Below are 25,548 nucleotides of genomic sequence, written 5' to 3' on the forward strand. Positions count from 1 at the left end.
TTATTATCTTAGAAGCCTCTCTCTTTCTGTGAATAGTGTATAGATGTACTTAAGAAAAATACTCACGGATATGCATTTGGAGAAGAAAGAAGATCGATTAAAAGGTAAGTTTTTTACCTTTTATTTTCTAAGAATTATACATTTTTTGGCGTCCCTGCCAGGATGAAAGTGAATTGTTGATATTTGTTGAATTATTGAATATATATTAAACAATAACGGAATTCATCGATACATTGAAAAGGAAACGCGGCCACATAAGAGCTGCCGTTACAAAATTAATTGGCCGAATTGAAACTGAATTATCAAAAACAGAAGTGAATGCAGAGGAACTAGAAATTTCTTTAGAACTCTTAAATGAAAAATCGAACGAGTTAAAACAAATAGATGCCGATATAGAAAAATTAAAGATAATAGCAGACATAAAGGATCTAGACCAGGAATTAAATGGTGTTGACGAATATCGTGAAAGAATAACTACATTTAAATACAAAGCTAACAAAAAATTAAAAGAAATTAATATAGAACAACAAAAATTTAGTGTGTTAAGAAGCACTGAACAGTTAAGTGAAAGAATAGAAAACATGAAAATCGAAAATCATAATGTGAAGCTTCCTAAACTTACGATTACAAAGTTTTATGGCGAGAGCTGCGAATGGCTGCTTGCATTTTGGAACACCTTTTTCATCAGCCATACACCAAAATAAAACGCTTGATGCTATAAGCAAATTCAATTATTTGAAATCCTTTTTGGGAGGTACTGCTTATAACACCATTGACGGTTTTGATTTAACCAAAGAAAATTACAAAACTTCAGTTAAACTCCTCACAAAAAGATTTAAAAATAAAGATGTACTGATAAACGCTCATATAGATAAATTACTGAAAATAAGACCTCTAAAGGATTCTAATGACATTCAAAATTTTCGTAAGTTATTCAATTACATACAAAAACATATTCGATGTCTTGAATCATTAAATATGACCTCAGAAACATATGGAGCTTTATTAACCCCTATTTTGCTTAAAACATTGCCTGCAGATTTGGTCGCTTCTGCAAGACCAAAGTTAAATGTTCCATATGCGGTAAAGCTCATTTGTCAATAATGTGTAACTCTCACGTAAATAATTCTACAGACATTATTGAGGATAAAAATAATAAAAAAAAAACTGTGTTCTGACAAAGAAATCTTGCATGCAGTTAGTAAATTTGCAAACTTTAGTAGTAAAACTTCGTGGGGCCATGGAATCGAAAAATATGTGAGAATTTTAACAGATAGTGGTTCCCAGCGATCCTACATTTTGAAGTATGCAGTTAGTATAATGAACTTTAAAACAAGTGGTAAAGAAGAATTAATCCATGGTTTGTTCGGAGGAACTGAAAAGAAAGAAATACATAGTAAATATTTAATTAGATTGAGTAGTCTTAAAGATGATTATCACTGTAATTTTCAGGTTTTGGATCAGGATAAAATATGTACTGACATTCCTCAAATTCGTAGAGATACATATCTTACTGAACTGCGAAAACATGGAATTTATTTAACTGACATGCAGAATAAATCTGTGGATTTGATGTATGAAAAATCACCTTTAGAAATTCATGTTCCTTTAGGTGCAGATGTGGCAGGAAAGCTTCTAACAGGGAAGGTTAGACAACTAAAATGTGGGTTATCATGCGTACACACTAGATTAGGATGGACAATGATGGGGAAAACTGAAAAGCATGAGTTATCTGATAGAACGAAAACTGTATTGTCACTTCATGTTAATGATGCTAAAATTTTGGATTTATGGTGTCTTGACTCATTAGGAATAACGGATCCTGCTACAACCCACACAAGAAAGGAAATTAATGAAATCGCTAAAACATATTTTCATCAGTCATTAAAGAGAGATAGTGAGGGTAGATATCAGGTCTCACTTCCTTGGTTAGAAGGGCATGAGGTTTTACCTGACAACAGATTATTAGCAGAGAAAAGGTTAAAATCCTGCGTCAAAAATCTTCAGTCAAAAAACTGTCTGAAAGAGTATGAATATATTTTTAATGAATGGGCTGAAGAAGGTATTATAGAATCTGTTGAAGATAAGAAAACCGAAAATTGTCATTACCTACAACATAGGGCTGTAATTAAGGAAAGTTCAACCACAAAGATTAGACCTGTGTTCGATGTCTCAACGAAGGAAAGGAATTGTGTGTCCTTAAATGACTGTTTAGAAAAGGGCCCAAATTATATGGAATTAATACCGAGTATTTTAAACAGATTTCGCCTAGACAAATACGGGGTTATGTCAGATATACATAAGGCCTTTTTGCAAATAGGTGTCTGTCCTCGAGATAGAGACTTTCTTAGATTTCTCTGGTGGGAAGAAGGAGATTCCGAGAAATTGAAAATATATTGACATAAGCACGTTGTGTTTGGCATTAATACCAGTCCTTTTTTTTTCTCGCCGCCACACTGAATTATCATCTCGAGAATGTTCCTGAACATCAACAAGAGGTAGCTAAGAAATTAAGTGAATCAATGTACGTCGACAATTGTGTGGCCAGCGTTGATACTATTGAAGAACAAAACACTTTCATTAATGTGTCGAAGGAAATTATGTCGACTGCTAAATTTGATTTAAGGGGATGGTGTTACAATGAACCTAGCGGTGAAACTTTAAAAGGAAATCCTTGCAATGAAGACTCCGATAAAACCGTATCAGTTCTGGGGTTGAAATGGAATTTATCAAATGACACTTTGTCCTGTGCATTTAAAAATAGTTCTGCGAAACAGCCTGTCAGCAAAAGGAATATATTGTCAATAGTACACAGGATTTTTGACCCGATTGGGTTTACAGCTCCTGTTACTCTGTTTCCTAAGCTTATGCTTCAAGAATGCTGGAAACAGAAGATTTCATTGGGTAACAATTTACCTAAAAGCATTTCTGACAAATTCGAAAGTTGGAAAAATAAATTGCACAATTTGGAAAAAATAGCTGTACCCAGAAGAATTTTTGCTGACTTCGAAAGAATTTCTGGTTTATCTTTACACGTGTTTTGGGACGCGAGTAAACCTGCTTATGCCACATGCATATTTATGCGAAGCTGTAATGAAAATTCCGTTACATGTCAGCTCATCTCCGCTCGATCCAGAGTGGCACCTATCAAGCTGATTTCCATACCTCGACTAGAGCTCTCAGCTTGTATGATTGGTGCTAGACTGGCACTTCATGTTAAGGAAGATTTGAGACTAGAAAGCTTGCCTATTTATTATTGGAGTGATTCTATAGATGCATTATTTTGGATAAAAAAGAATGAAAACTGGGCCTTTTTCGTTCACAACAGAGTGAAAGAAATCCATACTCTAAGTAATCCAAATGACTGGAATTATATTCCTAGAACGCTAAATCCAGTGGACCTCCCTTCCCGAGGATGCAGTCCGGAAACCTTATTCAAATCGAAATGGTGGGAGGGTCCCGATTGGTTGAGAAATGATCCACAAGAATGGCCTACCTCTGAAATTGTACCGAATTTTGACATTATAAATGCTGAAAGAAAAAAGACAATAATTTCTGCAGTTAATTTGAATGCTATGACTGAAGTTAATTTTGATAAGATTTCTTCGTACAATACCATTCTAAAGATAATATCTTGGATCTTCCATTTTGTTAAAAATGTCAGACTAAGTCCTAATGAAAGAACTTTTGTAACAATTATAGCAGAAGAAATTAAAAGAGCCGAATTAACTCTTTTGAGATTAGTGCAGAGTGAATCATTTTCTGGATTAGATGACAAAAGATTATGTGTGCTTCAACCAATGATTGATTCTAACGGAATCCTTAGGGTTAAAACCAGAATTCTGAGAAGAGATAATACAGAAAATTTTTGATTTCCTATTATTCTTCCTTCAGATCATCCTATTGTAGTAAAATTAATTAGAGCTAAACATGAAATGAACAATCTTGCAGGAGTACAATTTTTAATATCCGCTTTACGAGAACAATATTGGATTTTGAAAGCACGAAAGACTGTCAAGAAAGTCATAAGAAGCAGTGTTGTATGTCAGAGGTTCGATACTAGTTCTTCAAAAACACCCAGTGCTCCTCTCCCTGAAGACCGAGTAAGAGAAGCAGCAGTCTTTGAGATTGTAGGTGTTGACTTGGCTGGACCTTTGATATTGAAGGGAAATCAAAAATCATGGATAGTGATTTTTACCTGTCCTGTTTTTCGCGCAGTACACTTGAAATCGATTTTCTTGCTATCAACTGAAAGTTTTCTGCAAGCGCTGAAACGTTTCATTGCTAGACATGGAAGACCCCACACCATCTATTCCGACAACAGAACAAATTTCAAAGAAAGTGATACATTATTCAAAAGCTTAAATTGGGAAAAAATCTTAGAACAAGCTAGTATCCACAGGATCACATGGAAATTTCTTCCGCCATCAGCTCCCTGGTGGGGAGGATGGTGAGAGCGATTAATAGGAGTCCTGAAAAGAATACTTCGCAAAGTTTTAGGATGATCATCTCTGAATTATGAAGAAATGATAACAATTTTGTGTGACTGTGAAGCAATAATGAATAATCATCCATTGACGTATGTCTTGGAAGATGTTGAAGATTTATCTCCGATCATACCTTCCATGTTTCTCCGTGAGATTCGACAAATTAGAGTTCCTGATCTAGATAATATAGATGCGAAATCTTTAAACAAAAGGCTTATTTATCAACAAAAACTTTTAAAAGATATACGTAAAAGATTTCGAATCGAATATCTCGGACAGTTAAAAATTATGAACATATAAAAGCTTCACAACCTCTGAAAATAGGAGATCTTGTTTTAGTGTCCGATGATAATAAGAAGCGAACAGACTGGTTATTGGTGAAAGTAACCGAGATGGACATGTGCATTTAGTTAAGGTCAAGACTAAGCTTGGAGAAAATTTGCGACCAACCAAGTGTTGTATCCTTTGGAGATAACATCATCAAATGAAAAGTCTAGATTTAGAAATGTGGCAAGCAGCTCTTCTGATGAACCAGAGACTTACTGCGAACCTGATATTCGTAATGACTTGCCTCAAGATCTGAAGTGCGAAAAGATTCCATCGAGGACTACAAGAAGTGGTCGAATGGTAAAGCCTGTTCAAAGGTTGCAGTTTTAAATTTGATTTTTCAGCAAATTTAAAGGTGGAAGTATATTGAAACTCTCACCGACAACCACGTGATTTGCGCATGCGCGCAGCAAAAACTAAATCAGAACTTTTTAGTTGAACTTGATGATGAACATTTGAGTGAATTCGTGATGGACATTTGAGTGAAACATGTAATCCTTATCTTTGTGTTATACATATTTTTTAGTTTAGTGCTGTTATTGTAAATTAAATATCTTATTTAGAAGCCTATCTCTTTCTGTGAGTAGTGTACAGATGTACTTAAGAAAAATACTCCCGGATATGCCTTTGGAGAAGAAAGAAGATCGATTACAAGGTAAGTCTTTTTACCTTTTATTTTCTAAGAGTTAGTAACATTAAGAGTAATATCGAATATCCTACCAAACAACTGTATGAACATCCTGCAGTGCTGCACAAGAAGTGCAGTATATCAGTTCCACTGCACCGAGATTTTATTGAACCCACTATAAGACTGCATACTACAGCAGTTTGTCCAGTATTTATTCTTATGGATAGCTATGAATGTCCGCATAAACCAAAATTTCTGAACAAGTGCCTCAAACATAAAAACACTGCTTACAGGAAATGGTCATTCAATTCACCTAACTTGAATCCATGTTAAAAATCTTTACAATGTGTTAGATGCACTGCTTTTATTAACAGTTTCCTCTAACTATGCTCAAAAAGCTTAAAAATTGAACCATTAGAAAAAAATGGCAGTTATTGCCTTATGACAGCTCCACATAGAATACCATTTCAAAACTTAAATGAAGGTCAGAAGTGACATCCTTCATTACGATTAGTTTTACTTCTTTACATTCTTTATAGTTTTTTTTACCTACATAACATGATATACAAATAGAAATAAATAGTCACAAATATACCTAATTATTCACTGTTTATTACCATTTAGCAATAATGAAAAAATTGCATAAAATAAAATGCATAAATTAAATGAAGCTTACATGAGAATGAGGTTCTTTTAAAACCTAGTCCCAGGGCCCTGACGTTTTGCTTGGAACCTTGTCACAGGGCCCTGGGACTTTGACATCGACCTCGTCCAGGGTCGGCGCTGTAATAAAATTTTTTAATTAGAAACAAAATCTTTTAACATGAAGTTCAAGCAAAAAGTTGCATTCAGTAACATTAAAAAATTTAACACTAGCACACTAAAAACATGTATATAAGCATAAAGAACAATGTATGAATTGATTTAATGCCACAAAATTTTGGTAATATGCAATAAATAAGACTCGGGAAGGTTTTTTTTAAATGCAGGACAGCTTTCCAATTATCCAGAGTGCCAATCCTTTCCATGGCACGTAAAATTAAAATTAGATGGCAATTCATTGACAAGCTGTAATTTTTCCCACTATTTAATGACACTTTATTTTAACATGCAAATTATTATTGCCTTATAATGTAACAGCTTAGCCTAACGTACTCATATATTATCCCTTCAAACATAACACAGTTGCCAAGCAGCATAATTTAACACCAAGTACAGATAAGAATGACGTTATAATATCTGTGCTTTCATTTGATGTAAGCATAATTTTCGATGAGCCCCCTTTTGTTTTACAAAATTAGCTCTAGAAATCCATTAGTGACTGCATTCTATTTCTTAAACAGACGGTTGACAAAATGTTAACAGATTGGGACAGTTGCTTGCAGGAATACTAAACAAAGCTTTCAGTAAAATCAGAAGGCCCAACAAAATAGTAGAAATCGATGAAAGCCTTTTTACAAAGTACGTCAAATACTATCGCAGCAGTGATTATTTGGAGAATTATGCAGCGGGACTTACATATGTTTTATTATAAGAGTTGCCAGGGCTCTTCTCGGGTGTTATGGGGCCCTAGGCAAAACATGGAAAAGCCCCCCTCCCTGAGACTGTGAAAATTGACTGAAAGGCATGCTTTCCAGAAGAGCAAAATTCATTGGCATGCGTAACATATGCAGTTCGTCGGAAAATTAGTCTGGACATTTCCTGACCTTTCGTGGACACCGCGGGAAGACATAAATGGGGATTTTATCTGTATATATATCTTACATAATATTATATGAATATGCCAGAAGAATCTACTCTATTGTGTACTGATGACGCAAGTAACTGAGTATTACCTAATATAGCATTATAGGCTAGTATGCAATTAATTCAAACCTTAATGTAAAAACACTTTGTATCAGGGCTTAATTTCTAAAATTAGATGTGCCGGAGCCCTATGCAAGGCCATCAGGAAAGAGGAACAAAAGTAAATAAATAAATATAAAGGCCCTTAAAAATCATTAATAATTAAAAAATTAAAGTTAATTATTACCAGATTAATTAATTATTAAATAAGTATTAATAATTTTTAATTAATATTAACAATAAGTATTCCTATTGTTATTTAATTAATAATTATTGTTCAATTAATTAATGATTAATTTTTATTATTCATTAAAATAATAAAAGAGTAAAGTAATTAAATGATTAGAATTAAATAAAATGTAAAAGCTAAATTAAAATTAATAACCGATTTTTAATATTCTTTTGCTAAAAATAAAATTTTCGAGATCAGATTTCTACTGAAATTGTTCTTTATCTGCATACAAGAAGTGCCGGACCCTTATTATTTAGGGTTCCAGTGCACTCCGTCTAGAATTATGATTTATTCCCAAAACTAAGAAGTACAGGAGGCAGGCTCTGGCACAATTTAAGTGCTGCCTTGTATATGTGCATGTAAATGTATAATAATTATTTTATCCGTATATCTACATCATGTTACAGGACTCAGGAAACTGAGTATCACCTAATTTATTATGTACATGTAAGCACTGGAGCCCGATATGCAATTCAAACCTTAATGGGAAAACACCCTGTGTAATTTTATTCTTGCAAAATTTTTTATTAAGTCTGTATAATCAAGATTGTCGATGATTTTGTGCTCGATTGATATTAACGCTCTTGCGTCATGCTTGTTTGCTAGTCACTTGATAGTCAGCTTGAGCTTTGAAAAGCAGCGTTCAGCAGACGTGACAGTTACTGGAAATGTCAAAGTGACAAGCAATGCAACAGAGACGTTTGGGAAAGAATCTAGCAAAATGTTCTCGTATATGAACTGCAGACTTTTAAAAGCACCAGTACTTTGTTGCACTAAACCTGGTAAGTTGCCCAATTCAGCACATATATCATGAGCATCAACATTCGACCCAGTAATTTCATCTGTTAAGATATCGCTGAAAACATCATAACACTTCATCAGGTCAGTTTCGCTCATTCGCTGAATTATGGTTGGCATGTTTAGCATATTTAGCCGATATTTTGGGAAAGTTACATGAATAAAATTTAGGATAGCAAGGACAATGAGTTAATTTATTTACCAATAAATGCACTGATAAAAAACTCGAGCTAATAATTTAAGAAATATATAATAATATTTTAAACATTTTACCATATTTTAGAAAATTTTCTAATCGAAAATAATTTGAAATAAAAGAATTAATGTCTGACATTAAAAGTAATTGTTTTTCATTGATAAATAATCTCAACATGTATTTTCCCAAGGATTATGAAAAAGAAAATTTTGCTCAAATGTACCTGAAATTTTATCTTGTTTGGATAAAGAACAATTGAGAGAAATTTTCTGTGGTCAAACTCTAACTGAAGATTTCAAAAATAGCACATTTGTTAACTTTTGGCTGAACTGAAAAAAAGAATTTAAAGGCATTTTCAAATATAGCTATTAAATTTATACCGCCTATTTATTATGCACAACCTATTTGTGTGAACAAAGATTTTCTTCCATGTTAAATTTGAAAAATAGATACAGAATAAAATCATAAGTGGATCCTAATTTACGGTTAAAAACTAAGTAAAATAAGACCAGGCATAAAGAGATTCAAATATTTTAAGCACAGCCAAATTTCAGACTAAATTTTAAAATTAAAGCTATTAGAGGAAATTTTGATAATTAAAATCATAACCAATTTTTAATCTAATATTTCTTATGTGTGCATATGAAATACATACAGCCAATAGGTTGTGAAAATGGCAAAATATATTTTTTAATATTTCTATTGAGAAACTGAAAAATAATCATTGTAAAATGTAGTGGTGGTACATAAGTTTTTCAGTTTTTGTTTAGATGGTACACGTTAGTGAAAAGGTTGAGAACCACTGAATAAACACAAACAGATGATCGATTTTAAATAATAAACTTTCAATCACAACAATTACTCATCATAACTACTCCTTAAATCAACACCGAAGATATTTGAGTCGGAGAATAAATCAGACCAAGCGCGGCAGCGATGGAGCATTAAGTGTTTCTCACGCATCTTGAAAATATCCGTTAAAGCTAGAAATTTGGGCATGCAGTTGGCGAGTAACAAAAACAAGTTCCTTCAGTATCTCCACACTTCAAACAAACGACACTTAACTTTTGGAAAATTACAGCTAGATACTGATGTCTACTAAAACCACTGAAACTAAATAACTACGTACGATAAATCAATAAAACAGGCGGTTTGCGCCGAGGCGGAAGACGCCGACGCCGACTGGAACTCACAGACTCCTGCAAAAGAAACAAACATATTTAGAAGCTTTTAATAGTTTAGTGCACATATTCTAAATATTTCTTACATTCGAATCAGGTAGGGAAAATCTTGAGATAACTGTACACCAGTTTTTAGGAGGTACGGACATTAAGTAGAATTAATCTAAATTATAAAAAACTATGAGTTGTTGGATGTGAATTTCTAAGCTTCTTCAAACAAATCTGTGTATGTTGGATTTTGAAAGGGGAATGAAAACTGGAGTCTGATGAATGGGACATTACTTTGATACTGTTTTCGATACTCATTCTGTATTACTACACCACTCAAATTAAGCATGAAGCATTCAAATAGGAAACACACCTGGAATTCTGCATGCTTTAAATTGAACTATATTGTGTTAAAGAGGTACCAGATATATATCCATGAGATCAGTGCAGAAAAAAAGACCTATAGATTTTTTTATAAGCAGTAAATAATCAAGAAAAATATCCTTCGTGTCTTTCATGTTTAATTTTTCTACTCTTTAAATATTACAGCTGTAGAGGATGAGAAAGGGAGTTCCGCGAACAACTCATTATGTCAGTCATCACTTAAAGTCTGAGATGGGGCATAAACTCTGTTAGAACATGGAACAAAGTTAAATCATTTTCCAAGCTGCTGACAGCTAGCTTCACAACAGTGTAAGATATTTTCTTGACCTGAGATATTTTCTTGACTTGATGTAAGTCCTATGGACTGACATTTTTATGCATCTTTAGAAGAAATTATGAGGCTATTATTTTATTTTTCTTTACTGCTACATTTTGCTATAGTATGAAGAACTTACCCATGAACGTCTCAAAATTATCTTCTATAAAAAGAAATGATTCATTGCAATAACCATAAAAAGTGTTACTTTATTTTTACATTATTTAAACATTTACACATATAATGCTCCCCGAAAGGGCATTAACTTCAACTGGTAAATTAAAACTAAAAACAGATGTCTAATAAAAGCTCCTACACTAAGCTGACTACTGATAAAAAAAGTTAATAACCAAGTTAAATAAAATTTTAAGTAAAACTTCAGTTGAATTATGAATTTGAATGAAAGATACTTAATCATTCTCTTTATAATATGTATGAAGATTCACAAAACTTACTTTAGGTGCGCAAGGTGGTGCAGGTGGAGGAGATGCAGGAGGAGATGGTGCAGGAAGAGGTGATGATGATGGAGGAGGAGGTGGAGGTGGGACAGTTGATGCCACATTCTGTAAAAGCAAAACAAGCATACTTAGAAACGTTCAATACTTAGTACACATATTCCAAGTATTTCTTAAAATTTACAATCGGATGTCAAACATCTTGAAAAAGCAATATGAGAGTTTTTATGAAATATTGAAATCAAGTGAAAACTAATATAAATTATCAAACAGTTCCGTTTTGCCGGATGTGAATTTTCGAGCTTTCACAGACCTTCTTTTTTTTTTTTTACAACTGCAGCTACATCTTGCTGGTGCTGTTTTCCATTCCACACAGGAGGTCAAAATGAAGTTGATATGTTTTTGGACTCCAGTCATCAAGTTTCTGGGCCAAACGTTTTGAAAAACTACCAAAACAATGGCATAAAATAATGGTGGTGGTTACTACCTGCACTAAAGACACTGCTTTCATGTTTTTTTAATGGAATTAAGAACTTTTTTTGATGGAAAACTTTCTTTAAGATCAGGCACATTTCAACAATACAATTCCATGACAATACTGTAAGAAATGAAATTCTGAAATATTGTACGAAACACAGATTATATGACATTTGAAACATTTACTAGATAATTGAGAAAATATAATTGCTATTGCAACACTGAAATAAGAGCAAGAAAACAATACTTAAAAAAACTGCAGCAATCATTTAAAAAAGTACCAGACATTTCCAAATATAAGCCGACCTGCATACAATCCAGACTTTGTTGCAAAAATTCAGTCAAAATTGAAGACACATATGTGCAAATTTTAAATCTTTCAGATGCATTCCTTATTAAAAATAATCTGATGTGAACACAATGACTCTCTTGTATGGAGTATTTATACACACTTTTAATGCATTTCAATTTATACTTAATTCCTCAAATTTGAGATATATTTTCATTCATTTAATTCAGTTCTCACTCCCTGACAAGAGAAAAATATGTAAAAACTCAAAATTCCTTCATTAAAAATTGAAAATATGATAAAACATAAATTTCATTTGTCTTACCCGAAATGGCATCCCTGTCCCACAAGCTCTCATCATCGACCTCGTGACTGGGCGGTGCTGAAACAAAAATTTTTAATTAGAAATACAATCTTTGGAAATTCAAGCAAAAAGTTTCATTCATAAACAATAAAAAATTTGGCAGCATACAATAAATAAAACTGGGCATAGTTTGTCAGCTCTTTGGTTACCCAGGTAACCAACCCTTTCCAAGGCATTGAGAATTAAAATTAGACGGCAATTCATTCACAAGCTGGCAATAGTTTTCACTATTTACTAATATTTTATTAACTTTTTTCTATTATTAGCAAGCAGATTATTATATCTTAACTAAGTAAGCTTTTGTTTGTGGGAAAGAAGCATAAAAACATAAAGGGGGGGGGAACTTGATCAAAGCCATAGATTTCATAACCCTCCAATGTCACAGTATTTGCTTATAAAGGATAATTTTAAGTTTTAATGTTTTGGCAACAATGATATTTTTTCTTAGATTGTAAAAGATTGAGTTAAAAAATGTGTCTGGCATCTAGAGGGATTATTATGATTTTGATAAACGGTGTAAGGCTTGTTTTGATTAACCTCATAAAGTGTTCTCTTTATGTATTAGTATAATGTGTTTTTTTATGAGAAGTACATAATTCTTAGAAAATATAATCTACATGCCAACTCCACACCAACACGACAACAATAGAAAACGTAACTATTTTATGACAGTTATAGCATACATATAGAATTATAAATATCAGGTTTTTAAGAAAAGTTTCCCGCAGTTGCAAATATCATCTGTGCCATCAGTTTGCATTGGCATATTTAATCATATTTTGTCGTACAATTTTTCGCATTTGAATGAAAGAGACTTGCTTTAGTATACTGTGTTGTGAAATACGTAAAAAAATATCGTTATCATTAAATACAAGGAGCCTAAAATGCTACCGGATTAGAACCATCATTTACGTTCAATTCTGTTGAAAAAATAACTTACTTGAGGCACTGGGGTCAAAGACTCCACCCTCTTCCTCTTCTTCCTGTTGCCCTATAAAAGTAACAAATATATTTAGACACAACTATTAGAATACTTAATGCACATATTACAAGTATTTCTTACATTTATAATTACATATCAAAACCTTGAGATTACAGCATGTCATTTATGTTTATGCTGCTATATTAAGATTATATTTGAAAGTAAATGAAATTTTAAAATTTTATTAAATTTACTTTCTCTCAAATTTTAGAAAACCATTTTGATGTCATAATGGTAACTGCCTACAAATCATAAAATCACACATTTGTATTGCCATTTCAAAAACTGAGTTTCTTTTACTAAAAGAATGGCATGCAAAATACATCTCTGAATCACAAAACTAAATAAAACAAATGAATTCATAATTTTAAATAAATTACGGTAAACTATTAGAATACATAAAAGCAACATTTTGAAAACTCCCACCACATAGAATTATGCAGTTTTTAATTGCAGTTAAAAACATGATTCCATAATCTTCGAGATAAGCATGTTCAAGGTATGATGGAAATTCTAAAGATTTAGTTTTGTATAGTCAACATTATTTTTCAAAATATGCTGTGCCCAATATATAGAAACTTTTACAATGTAATAAATATTGTGGAGAAATAATTACTTCTTAAGGATCTGCATATATTTGCAGAACCTTACTACATATTAACATACTGTAGAAATGCACTTATTTTGGATAAAATGAGATGCTGTAGGGATTCTATAGAAAAAATTTATCATTTAGCATTTTAGACTCAAACGCACAGATTTGTAGAAATCCCTATTAATGATGTTTCAGGTTTATAAACAACATTTACAGTTACAACTCTACTTTTGTGGTCACCCAGAGAGATATTTATATAAAAAATGGAATAGTATTGAAGATTAATGCAGTTTTAGTATTAAAAATTCCAATTCACATTGGTGTGTTTAATATACTTTGTCAAACAATTTTGGGGATTAAGAGTGTGTTGTGAAATAAGTAAAAAAATGTCGTTATCATTAAATGCAAGGAGTCTAAAATGCTACCAGATTAGAATCACCATTTACTTCCAATTCTGCTGCAAAAAATAACTTACTTGAGGCATTGGGACAGGAGACTCTGCCCTCTTCCGCTTCTTCCTATTGCCCTATAAAAGTAGGAAATATATTTAGAAACAACTAACAGAATAGTTACTGCACATATTACAAACATTTCTAACATTTGCAATCACATATCAAAACCTAGAGACATTTAATCATTCTTTTTTAAATATATATAAAAATACACAAAACTTACTTCAGGAAGGCAAGGAGGTGAAGGAGGTGGTGCAAAAGTTGAGGATGCCACACACTATTAAAGTAAAAAATATATACAACATAATTCAATCATTTTTAAAGCAAAAAATGTACAATTTACAAACATATAAGAGTAAAGAAACTGAGATCACTGAGCCGGGTAACAGAGTGGATATATATATAAATATATTTATATACATTTGTTGCGGCCGATTGCAACCAAAATACGAGATGCACATCTACATGTTATAGCAGTCCTATATACAAAATTTCAATGTTCTGAGGCTACTCGTTTTTGAGTTATGCAAGATACGTACGTACGTACAGAAGCAACAAAAAATTCTCTTCAGAATTCATTTTAAAGCAGTTTTATAATTTTTTTTGAGGAAAAGAGTGTTTTATTCTGTCCTTACATACAGATATCACGGAAATACATTGTTAAATTGCATTTGAAAGAGGTCAAAATGGGATATTTTCATTGAAATATGTTGCCTGAAAATTTTCGTGATTACAATACTTCCTTTTTACTTCGTACAGGGAAGTAAAAACCTTGAGATAACTGTATGACAGCCACGGGCAACTGGGTGCCTGCGAATCATTTAACATGTGCCACCTCTTTGCGATCACAATAAATATGTTTTAGTTTTTAATAAAATTCTACATGAAAGTTTTCTTATTTTTAATGAAATAGAAATTGCACAGATACCGGCACAAAGCGAAATGTGACCGATCTCTTTTTCTATGTGCATATATCCAAATCCTTCTAAACTTTTCAAGTTGCAATGTCTAAAATCCTAAAGAAATATTACCATTGCCAATTCTGTAACAGCAAAAAGGCAGAAATATTTTGAAAAAAAAAAATCAGAGGGAAAAAGTATAAAATCAATTTTATAGAGAAAACTGGACTACATGGGTTCTAAAGCGGAAAGCATTTATTGTCTTGTTAATTTTTCAGATTCAAAATATTGCATAATAAGTTGCTATAATCAAAAGTATTGTCACTTTATATTATAGCAAAAAAATACAAATGTTTCATTTTAATGTTATTTTTTAAATACAATTTCAATATATTAGCATTATTTCAATGAAATTCATCAATGATATATTTTTTTAAAAATATCATCGAAAAATTACCAAATTTCCGAATTAAAAGTTTTCTACAGAAAATAATCTTAAAATCGACAAAATGTTCATAAGTCGCCAAACTTGGAACCGTTCAATTAAGAATTCACATTCCCAAACACAACAATAATAACAATAGGAACAAATTATAATCCATAAACCCATTCACCCATTTAAAAGATAACTATATATCTCAGTGAAAGGCCAAAATATTTATTCAAAGTACTATTTCACATTCAAAATGGCAGTCCTGCAAACCGACAAATTTCAGATGATTAAAATTAAAGACCTCTTGCCAAATTTGGTTGAAATTAAGAACTTTTAAGGACTCTTAAGGACCGTACAAACCCTGGAGAAACATTCATGTGCACATATGCAAAATAATATATTTCCCTCCTAACTTTATTAAGAACGTTTTTTTAATGGGAAACTCATTACAACCAGACACAATTCAGCAATTCCATGACAATACTAGAAGAAATGAAATTATGAAATATTGTATGAAATACAGATTATATGATATATGAAATAGTTACTAGGCAAAAATAAATGACAACAGAAAGTAGAATTGCTATTGCAACAGTGAAATGAGAGCAAGAAAACAATACTTAAAGCAACAGCAGCAACCATTTAACAGACTACCAAACATTTCCAAATACACTGGTTATCATAAATAAGGAAAAATTTTAAAAATCACGATTACTGAAAAAGTTACATGTAGAATTTAATGAAACTTACTCACAATATACAACACATAGTAAGGTATCAAATAACATAAAAAGAAATTATCAGACAAATATGGTAGTATAGAAATTAGTACATGTATAAAATGAACAAATCGAAGATGTCAGTTTGCTATGCCTTCAATATGGAATATGATCGCCTCTAGAAGCAATACAGCAATGTGTGATGGCTTTCAATTATGCAGTCTATCAGTTCCATAGGAAGCGAGAGCCATTGCTCTTGCAAAGCAGTTGCAAGTGCGACAAGGGTCTGAGGGGGCAGATTGCGAGCAGCTGGACGTCTCCCTAAGCACCTCAAATGTGCTCGATAGGATTCAAGCCCGGGGATTGAGCTGGCCACTCCATGCGCATAATTGTTTCCTGTTGAAGATAATCATCTATGATGTGAGCCCTGTGTGGTCTTGCGTTGTCGTCCTGCAACAGGAAAGCTTCACCTATTGCCCCAGAATATGGGCGCACATAAACATCAAGGATGTCATCTCTATAATTCTGAGCATTCACAGTTCCCCTTGTAAAGATATGGCAGTCTGTGCGTCCACCCAAAGAGATGCCACCCTAAACATACACACTGCCCCTTCCGTATGCATCACTTTCACGGATGTTTGACAGATAACGGGTTCTAGGTTCTCTCTCCATATCAAATAACGCCTACTATCCCTTTCTAGACTAAACCTGGACTCATCCGTAAAGACAACCGCCCTCTATTGATCAAGCTTCCAGTGGACATGTTGTAGTGACCACTGAAAACGGTCCCTCCTATGGCAAGACGTGAGCGGCACGCAAATGGTTGTTCGCCTCGCATACAGACCACCTTCATGAAGCCTTCTACGCACAGTTGACGTTGACACCAACCTTCCGGTGTCTGGCACATAATGTCAAATATCGGTCATCAGCGCTCATCGTAGCAGTTGGCCATCCTTGGCTGAACCTCCTAGATGCCGAATCTGTGGTTTGAAATTGCCTCCAAAGTCTACGAACCACAGAAGGACACACATTTAACCATCTGGCCACTTCTGTTTGACTTTGTCCTGCCTCTAGTCTCCCAATGGCTCTCCATTGCAGTTCTGCAGGCAGACGATGGCTGGAGGTCATTGTTACGAATTGGCTATCTCAGATTTCTGATGTCACTATCACAGTGAAATATGTGGGCTTGCTCTCAAACATGGACTTTTATGCTCCTTGCAGATGACGTATTCCGAAAGCAGCGCCACTAATTTGCACATCGCAGTTTTACTCAGCTACTCTTAGTTGGCAACATATTCAAATTTTACACGGTTTGGCTTATTTTTGTGGGAGTTATCGCTATTTTTCTGATTTTTCCTTAATTTATGATAACCAGTTTATAAGCCAACCTGCAGACAGGCCAAGATTTTTTGTAAAAACACAATCAAAACTGAAGACACATATGTGCAAATTGCATCATAAATCAAGTTACATGACAAATCAAGCAAAATTCCTTCCCTGGCCTTTACCTGCACAACTGTTTGTCTGTTTACCACTGATATACATACTTCCAGTTACAAAAATATTTTGACCCAAATATTCATCTTTTGGCCTTTTTAAATATAAAACATTATAAATTACAAAATATAGCATTCTATACATTTCTTTGCCTTTTCTATTTAAGGAAAATCCTCATAAAAAATTCTGATGTGGACACCACATGACTTTCTTGTATAGCATATTACAGTATACAAATTTTTTGCTACATTTCATTTAAACTTAATTCCTTCAATTTGAGATATATTACTCATTCAATTCAATTCTCATTTCGCGGCAATACAAAATTACATAAAAACTTGAAATATCTCCATTAAAATTGAAAAATATGAAACAAATTAAATTACATAAAATTAAATTTAATTAAATTTGTCTTAAAATTAATGATGTCCTCGTCCCAAGGACCTGACTTTGTGCCCTGGTCACTGGGACCTCATCACTGCCCAGATGACTCGCTGTAACAAAGTTTTTAAATACAAAATAAAATCTTTTAAGTTATCTGAAATGGAACTATATATTACCAGATTAAAACAATTATTTAATTCTAGTTCTGTTGCAAACAATATATATGAAGATGTACAAAACTTACTTCGGAAGGGAATGATGGCAGTGGTGTAGCGAGGGGGGGACAAGGGGGTGTATGATGCTCCGGGCGCTCCTCACACAGGGATGCCAAATGGTCCCCAAACAAAAACCTCATCACATCACTTTGTTCGGGGGGATGCCAAAAAGGTATTTCGCTTGATTCTCCACCGAATGATGGACCACGATACGAGGAGGTGGATGGTGTGGAGTAAATCCTGCTATTCTTTTTCTTGCCCTATAAAAGTAACAAATATATTTAGAAACAACTATTAGAGTAGTTAGTGCACATATTACAAATATTTCTCACATTTACAATCACATATAAAAAGCTTGAGATTACAGCATGTCATTTATGTTTATGCTGCTATGTTAAGATTCTATTCGAAAGTAAATGAAATTAAAAAATTTTATTAAATTTAATTTCTCTTAAAGTTTAGAAAAGCATTTTGATGTCATAATGGTAACTGCCTACAAATCATAAAATCGCACATTTGTATTGCCATTTCAAAAACTGAGTTTCTTTTACTAAAAGAATGGTATGCAAAACACATCTCTGAATTACAAAACTAAATAAAACAAATGAATTCAAAATTTTAAATAAATATTGGTAAACTATTAGAATCTATAAAAGCAACATTTTGAAATCACCCACCACATAGAATTCTGCAGTTTTTAATTGTGAGTTAAAAACACAATTGCATAATCTTTGAGATAAGTATGTTGAAGGTATGATGGAAATTGTTAAGATTTAGTTTCGTATAGCCAACATTATTTTTCAAAATATGTTGTGAAATACAATATACGTAAACTTTTACAATGGAAATATAAACAGAATAAATATTGTGGAAAAATAATTACTTCTTAAGGATCTGCATATATTTGCAGAACCTTACTACATATTAACATACTGTAGAAATGCACTTATTTTGGATAAAATGAGATGCTGTATGGATTCTAAAGAAAAAAATTTAGCATCTAGCAGTTTAGACTCAAAACACACAAATTTGTAGAAATCCCCATTAATGATGCTTCAGGTTTCTAAACAACATGTACAGTTAAACTCTACTTTTGTGGTCACACAGAGAGATATTTATACAAAAAATGGAATAGTATTGAAGATTAATGCAGTTTTAGTGTCAAAAATTCAAATTCACATTGGTGTGTTTAATATATTTTGTCAAACAATTTTGGGCATTAAGAGTGTGTTGTGAAATATGTAAAAAAAAATATCGTTCTCATTAAATAAAAGGTGTCTAAAATGCTACCAGATTAGAACCACCATTTACTTCCAATTCTGCTGCAAAAAATAACTTACTTGAGGCATTGGGACAGGAGACTCTGTCCTCTTCCGCTTCTTCCTATTGCCCTATAAAAGTAGGAAATATATTTAGAAACAACTAACAGAATAAATAGTGCACATATTAAAAACTTTTATTACATTTACAATCACATATCTAAACCTAGAGATTCCTGCATGCAAGTTTTATGAGTGTATTGACCTGACGTAAAACTAACATAAAGTATGAAAAAATTATGAGTTGCTGGAAGTGAATTTTTCGAGTTCAAAAGTTTCGTGTGCATTTACATTGAGCCATGTATGTCAGATTTTGTTATACTACCCTATATTATGCAGAACTTAAGACCCCAAAATAATGAATTAAATAGAATCGACTAATGATTTATTACTTTTGAAATTTATCTGCTAAAATTTCAGATTCCACACACAAATGATACTCTATGTGTCATTTACATCAATGTTGTTATATTGAGATTCTATTTAAAAGTAAATTAAATTTATTTCAAAATTTTTATTAAATATATTTTCTCTCAATTTCTGAACAAAGTATTTTGATACTTTTTTAATTCAATTTTGTGCTTAATCTTTCTTGTCTTTAGTTATTACAGCTGTAGAGGATGAGAAAGTCAGTTCCACTATGTCCATAAAAGGAATGATTCCTTGCAAAAACCATAAAAAAAAGTTACTGTACTTTACATTATTTCAACATTAAACTAATAAAATAATACTTCCAATAAACGAGACTTAACTTCAGATGGGAAATTAAAACAAAGCACAGATGTCTACTAAAAGCTCGTACGCTAAGCTGACTACTGATAAAAAATCTCTACTGATAAGTTATATCAAATCTTAAGAACTTTAGTTAAATTATGAATTAAAAACATTCAAAATCTTAATTGACAGATACTTAATCGTACTTCTTATAATATATATGAAGATGAACAAAACTTACCTTAGGTGGGCAAGGCGGTGTAATTGGAGGTGGAGAAGGTGGTTGGAAAAGGGATGCCTCTCGCTGTAAAAGTAACAAATATATTGAGAAACTTTCAATAGTTAGTGCACATATTACAAACATTTCTTACAATTACACTTGGATGGCGAAAATATTGAGAAAACAGTACGCCAATTTTTATACGATATTCACAAAACGAATATAAATTACGAAAACATTCTATGTTGCTGGATGTGAATTTTTGAGTTTTTTAAACAGCTTTGTGTGCATTTGTCCTGAGCTATGTCCGTTGGATTTTGAAAGGAAAATGAGAAATGGAGTCTGATGAATGACACATTGCTTTTGATACTATTTTGTCATTCTGTGTTTACTGACGTCACAAAATATCTGCATTAAGAATTTAAATAGCATTACACATCTGGAATTCTGCATGCATTCTGCATTCTAAAAACATTGTGCTAAATAATATGCGGAATCAAATTAAGAGATATCAGACATGCATCTATGAGCTCAGTGCAGCAATAATAAGTGTCAATAAGGTATTACAATAAAAGACCTACAAAGATCTTTTTATTAACACTAAGTAATCTGGAAAGATACCCTTCACGTCTTTCCTGAAGACTTCCTTTCTGTCTTTTCAGAAAGGCAGTTCCACGAACGACTCATTGTGTCAGTCAGTGTTAATAATTAAAGTATCAGATGTGGCATAGACTCCATTCCTGAAGATGTGTAATTAGCATTATTTACACATCTTCAGGGAAAAGTTCTCAGGCAACTACGTAATGTTCCCTTACCACTGCATTGTTCTATTGTGCTACATTATGAAGAACTTATGCACACAAAAGACCTCAGAATTATGAATTAAATAGAATTGAATTGATACATTTATTGCTTCTGAAATTTATCCCCTTAAACGCTTAGATTCCATTTAAAAAAAAAAAAAAAAAAACTATATGTTAGTTATATGTGTGTGTTCCTATACTGAGATCCTATTAAAAAAAAACGAAATATCTTTCAAACTTTTTATTATTAAATTCATTTTCTTTTAATTTTCAAAAAACATTTTGATGTCAGGATGGTGACTGTCCACAGATCATAAAAACCACACATGTGTACTCTCATTTCTCAAAAACGATTTTCTTTTTCTAAAAGAATTGAATGAAAAAATACATCTAAATCACAAAACTAAATAAAACAAATGAATTCATAATTTTAAATAAATATCAGTAATCTATAAAAGCAACATTTTGAAAACTCCCACCCGTAGAACTCTCCAGTTTTAAATTCATTTTTTTTTTTTTCATAAATGTTAGTTAAACTGTCAGATATTTCAAGAGGAAGGTTTTGAAATCTCTTACACTGAACATACAATAAAGAAAATCTAACTGCAATCCAAACATCACTGCAAAATCTTAAAAATAACTGCATGATGGACATTCTGAAGATCTATTTTTCTGCAGTCAACATTATTTCGCAAAATGTGTTAAGTATCTTATGTGAAATATAGCTAAATATATAGATATTTTTACAATCTAAGAAACACGTATGCACATGTGCAAAGTAAATGTGGAAAAATACCTTAAAGTAGGGATACAAAACCTTTTTTAGCAGAAGTTGCCACTAACAGAAACAACTTGGTTGTTTCTGTTAGTGGCCAAAAGCTTATGCAAAACATTTTTTGGAGGGAGGGGCGGTTCAATGCAATAAGTCGTTTAATTTGCAATTCAGACATGTAATCAGATTAAAATTGATTTGGAGACCATTATGTGTGTATGTAAGCTAAGAGGGATGGGTTTTCCCTTGCATGTACTACTGGTCCCAAAACACCCAGTTCAGCTTTTGTGTATGAGAATTTAATACTTGTATACAAATATTTTAATAAAAATGTGTACAAGTTAGCCATAGTTAAATACATTAGTGTGATGGTTGAGACTGAATTTTATGAACAATTTTTGATATATTTGGTTAAAGTTAGTTGTTGATATTCATAACACAGATTGCAAGTGTTGATCTGTCACTTTATTTCTTAATTTTGACTTTTTTTAGATTCATAAGAGAAAATATTTGTTCACAAATATATGTGCTACCAAACATGGTAGCAAATCTGCTTGCATTATTTTTTAAGTGCAAAAATTCGGCAGGTGGAGTTCTATAAAAGTCCAGAATATCTAAACCATGGAATCTGGATTTGCATAAGTCAGAAGTTTGTAAATCGATAAGTTCTCATTGAACATCTTCTGGACCTTTTTCGACTACAATGGATCCCTGACCAGTTTAAATTTAACCTCATGCAACTCAAAGTCTGTAAATCGCTTTTCAAAAGAAATAAGCAGCCTCTTTATTTGATCTGAATAAGCCAGTTCTTTATCTAAAAAATTTTCTTTGAGTTTCTTCAAGTAAAAAAAAAATTGACAAAATTTTGACAGCCAAGCGTTGCGTTGAGAACAGCTGGAGTTTTAGTTTGAAAGCAGATACTGCATTGGCCAGGTGATTGATGAATTGTTTTTTTTTTTTTTTTTTTTTTTTTTTCCCATCATTTTTTTTGTTTAAGTCATTCAGAATAGCTCTCACATCAACTAAAAATGCTAAGTCACACTTAAGAGATGGTTCCTTTAGCATCCTAGTTTGCTTGCCATTTTCATCAAGGAATGGTACAGTCAAAAGTCATTAATTCGGACACCTATAATCCAGAATGATCTATAGTCCGGACCTCAATGCTACAAACTTTCTGCGCATGCGTCGCGTTAATCCTTACGGCTGCGAATATGCGTGTGCGCATGCGCATAATACATTTACGCATGCGCGTTTAATGTATAATGGACGGTATAAGCTAAGTTAAGCTAAAATTATATAATTCAGTTAATGCTGCAGATTGCGCTGTTCCTTAATCTTCGAATTCGATCCGGTTTATTATTTTTTGCAGAATGTTAGAGCAGTTTTATAAAAGTAAGCTTGAACTTTCGATTATGTCAAATAGAATTTCCGATACATATTTACTAATATGTAAAGGATCTACAAAGCGAAAGTGTGTTTCGAAGTCCATTAAACAAAAAGTGGAATTGCTGCAAAAAATGGATAAAGGCATAACCTTCGTTTCTCTAACCATTCCGAAATCTGTTTATCAATTTCACGCTGCTCTGGGCAGGGGGGGAAGGGGGACGCCACTGCGCGCAATGAATTGAAAGTTGATCTGTCAGCAGTATCCTTATCTTCATGGCAGATGTTTTTATTTTATTTGGCTTATAATTCCTTACTAAATGTAGTATTTCATCTCGATGTACTCCGTCTTTGATATGATTTAAATCCAATTCCTCGTCATTATAATTCGCTTCCGATAGTGAAGAAAGTGACACAGAGGTTATTGAAAACAAAAAAATTTCGAATTGACAAATTAGTCGGTATTCTCGACACAGCAATTATAGGACTTGAACAGTGGAACTTTGTAACTGAACAAGAAATTATGTCCATTTACAGAATTAAAGAGAAAGTATTATCACATAAAACGAAGCAACTTAAACAACTTACATTGAAAGAAATGTTTAATAAAGTAAACAAATAAATATTAAGCTTTTTTTTTTTGTAAATTTTGATACCCTTTAGATCATAATTGTTCTTTATTTCATAAATTACAGTTTCATGTTTTTAATTTTATAATTTCTGCATGCCATCTTACCAGATATAAACTGATGATCTATAATCCGGAAAAATCGATAATCCGGAATGGCCAAAGTCCCGACGAGTCCGGATTAATGACTTTTGACTGTATTATTTCATCAATCAAATCAGCAAGCCTTTTCAAAGCTTCTCTACGGCTCAACCATCGTACTTCAGAGTAATATATGAGATCACTATGTGATGCCTCTGTGTGTTCTAGGATTTCCTTAAATTGACTGTGGTTTAAAAAGCATGTGAGGGAATAAAATTGATTATATCGCTCACTACTTTCATTAGCCGGTCAAATCCTAGTTCTTTCGCACACAGCTGTTCTTGGTGTATGATACAATGATACCCAAGCAAATGTTTTCCTCTATCATCCCCTCACAGCAGACTCCCCTAAGTTTATTCCCTAAGATATTGTTATATTGAGCTTCTATTCAAAAGTAAACAAAATTTATTTCAAAATTTTTATTATTTTTTCTCAAATTTTAAAAAAGCATTTTCACATCATAATGGTAACTAGCCACCGATCATAAAACCACACATCTGTATTGTCATTTCCCAAAACTGAGCTTCTTTTTCTAAAAGAATGGCATGGAAAATATGTTTCTAAATGACAAAAGAAAATAAAACAAGAATAAAATTCAATATTTTACCTATATTTATTTAAACTCATAATTTTTAATAAATATCGGTAAAATATTAAAGTCTACAATAACACAAGAAATGAAATTATGAGATATAGAGTATTCGATGTATGAAATATTTACTAGACGAAAATACATGACAACAGAAAATAGAATTGTTATTATTGCAACACTGGAAAAAGTGCAAGAATACAATACTTAAAGGAACAGCAGCAATCATTTAACAGAGTACCAAAATTTCCAAATATAAGCCAACTTGCACATAAGATTTTGGTGTAAAAATTCAATCAAAACTGAACACACATATGTGCAAAATCCATATGATAAATCTAGCAAAATTTCTTGACTTGCACAACTGTTTGTCTGTTTATCACAGATATATATACTTCCACTTAAAAAGTGTTTTAAATAACCCAAATATTCCTGTTGTGTCATTTTTAAATGTAAAAGATTATATATTTAAAAATGTAAAATTTTTTTCGCATATTTCTATTTAGGAAAATTATGCATTCCTTATAAAAAAAGAAATAAGAGGAAATTTCTAGGCTATTATTTTATATTATTTTACTGCTACATTTTGCTAAACTATGCAACACTATAAAGAACTCATCCACACACACCTCAAAATTACCTTCTATTAAAAAGAAATGATTCCTTGCAATAACCATAAAGAACATTATATTATTTAAACATTAACATAACAAAATAATGCTTCCAATAAACGAGACTTATCTTCAGCTTGGAAATTATAACTAAGCACTGATGTCTACTAAAAGCTCTTACACTAAGCTGACTACTGATAAAAAAGCTAAGTCAAATCTTGAGGA

The 25,548-nt window shown here is 32.3% G+C and overlaps 1 protein-coding gene across 1 annotated transcript in view; it reads right to left on the reverse strand.

The window, feature by feature from the left end:
- Positions 1 to 25,548, reverse strand: part of LOC146997064 (uncharacterized) — a 74,568-nt gene that overhangs the window by 872 nt on the left and 48,148 nt on the right. The window contains exons 14-23 of the mRNA XM_085816508.1: positions 20,418 to 20,480; positions 19,484 to 19,534; positions 18,173 to 18,403; positions 14,220 to 14,273; positions 14,020 to 14,070; positions 12,908 to 12,958; positions 11,929 to 11,985; positions 10,838 to 10,945; positions 9,659 to 9,712; positions 6,119 to 6,225 (exon numbers count right to left, since the gene is read on the reverse strand). Of these exons, the coding sequence (XP_085672634.1) occupies positions 6,136 to 6,225; positions 9,659 to 9,712; positions 10,838 to 10,945; positions 11,929 to 11,985; positions 12,908 to 12,958; positions 14,020 to 14,070; positions 14,220 to 14,273; positions 18,173 to 18,403; positions 19,484 to 19,534; positions 20,418 to 20,480 (810 nt within the window). The 3' untranslated portion in view covers positions 6,119 to 6,135. The remainder of the gene's footprint in view (positions 1 to 6,118; positions 6,226 to 9,658; positions 9,713 to 10,837; positions 10,946 to 11,928; positions 11,986 to 12,907; positions 12,959 to 14,019; positions 14,071 to 14,219; positions 14,274 to 18,172; positions 18,404 to 19,483; positions 19,535 to 20,417; positions 20,481 to 25,548) is intronic.

The sequence above is a fragment of the Stegodyphus dumicola genome, chromosome 5 (assembly GCF_044657685.1).
Source record: "Stegodyphus dumicola isolate Sdum_Otavi_A_Nest chromosome 5, ASM4465768v1".
Taxonomy (NCBI): domain Eukaryota; kingdom Metazoa; phylum Arthropoda; class Arachnida; order Araneae; family Eresidae; genus Stegodyphus; species Stegodyphus dumicola.